This window comes from Apis dorsata, unplaced genomic scaffold, assembly GCF_000469605.1.
Source record: "Apis dorsata unplaced genomic scaffold, Apis dorsata 1.3 scaffold_53, whole genome shotgun sequence".
In the NCBI taxonomy this organism is placed as follows: domain Eukaryota; kingdom Metazoa; phylum Arthropoda; class Insecta; order Hymenoptera; family Apidae; genus Apis; species Apis dorsata.
In genome coordinates, this window is record NW_006263354.1 from 140965 (window position 1) to 141213 (window position 249).

General features: G+C 62.2%; 1 protein-coding gene across 1 annotated transcript in view; it reads right to left on the reverse strand.

Annotated features, from left to right (window-relative positions):
- Positions 1 to 249, reverse strand: part of LOC102672785 (RING finger protein nhl-1-like) — a 46952-nt gene that overhangs the window by 9888 nt on the left and 36815 nt on the right. The window contains 1 exon segment of the mRNA XM_031515106.1: positions 1 to 249. Coding sequence (XP_031370966.1) covers positions 1 to 249 — 249 coding nt within the window.

Below are 249 nucleotides of genomic sequence, written 5' to 3' on the forward strand. Positions count from 1 at the left end.
CGATGTCCGTCCTCGCCATCGCGGAATCGTTCCTTTGACGGTGGTCCTGCGTCGCGGTCGAGGGTGGTGTCGTCGAGGTACCCGTGCCCGAGGGATGAGCATCGGTTTCCGATTCCTCCTCGGTCTCGGATTCCGTCTCCTCCGAGGAGCTGCTAGTTTCCTCGTCCTCGTCCTCCTCTTCTTCCTTCTTCGTCTTTATGCCGCTCTCCTCTCGTACCGCAGGGGGTTGGGTAGGTGGTGGGGGCGCTG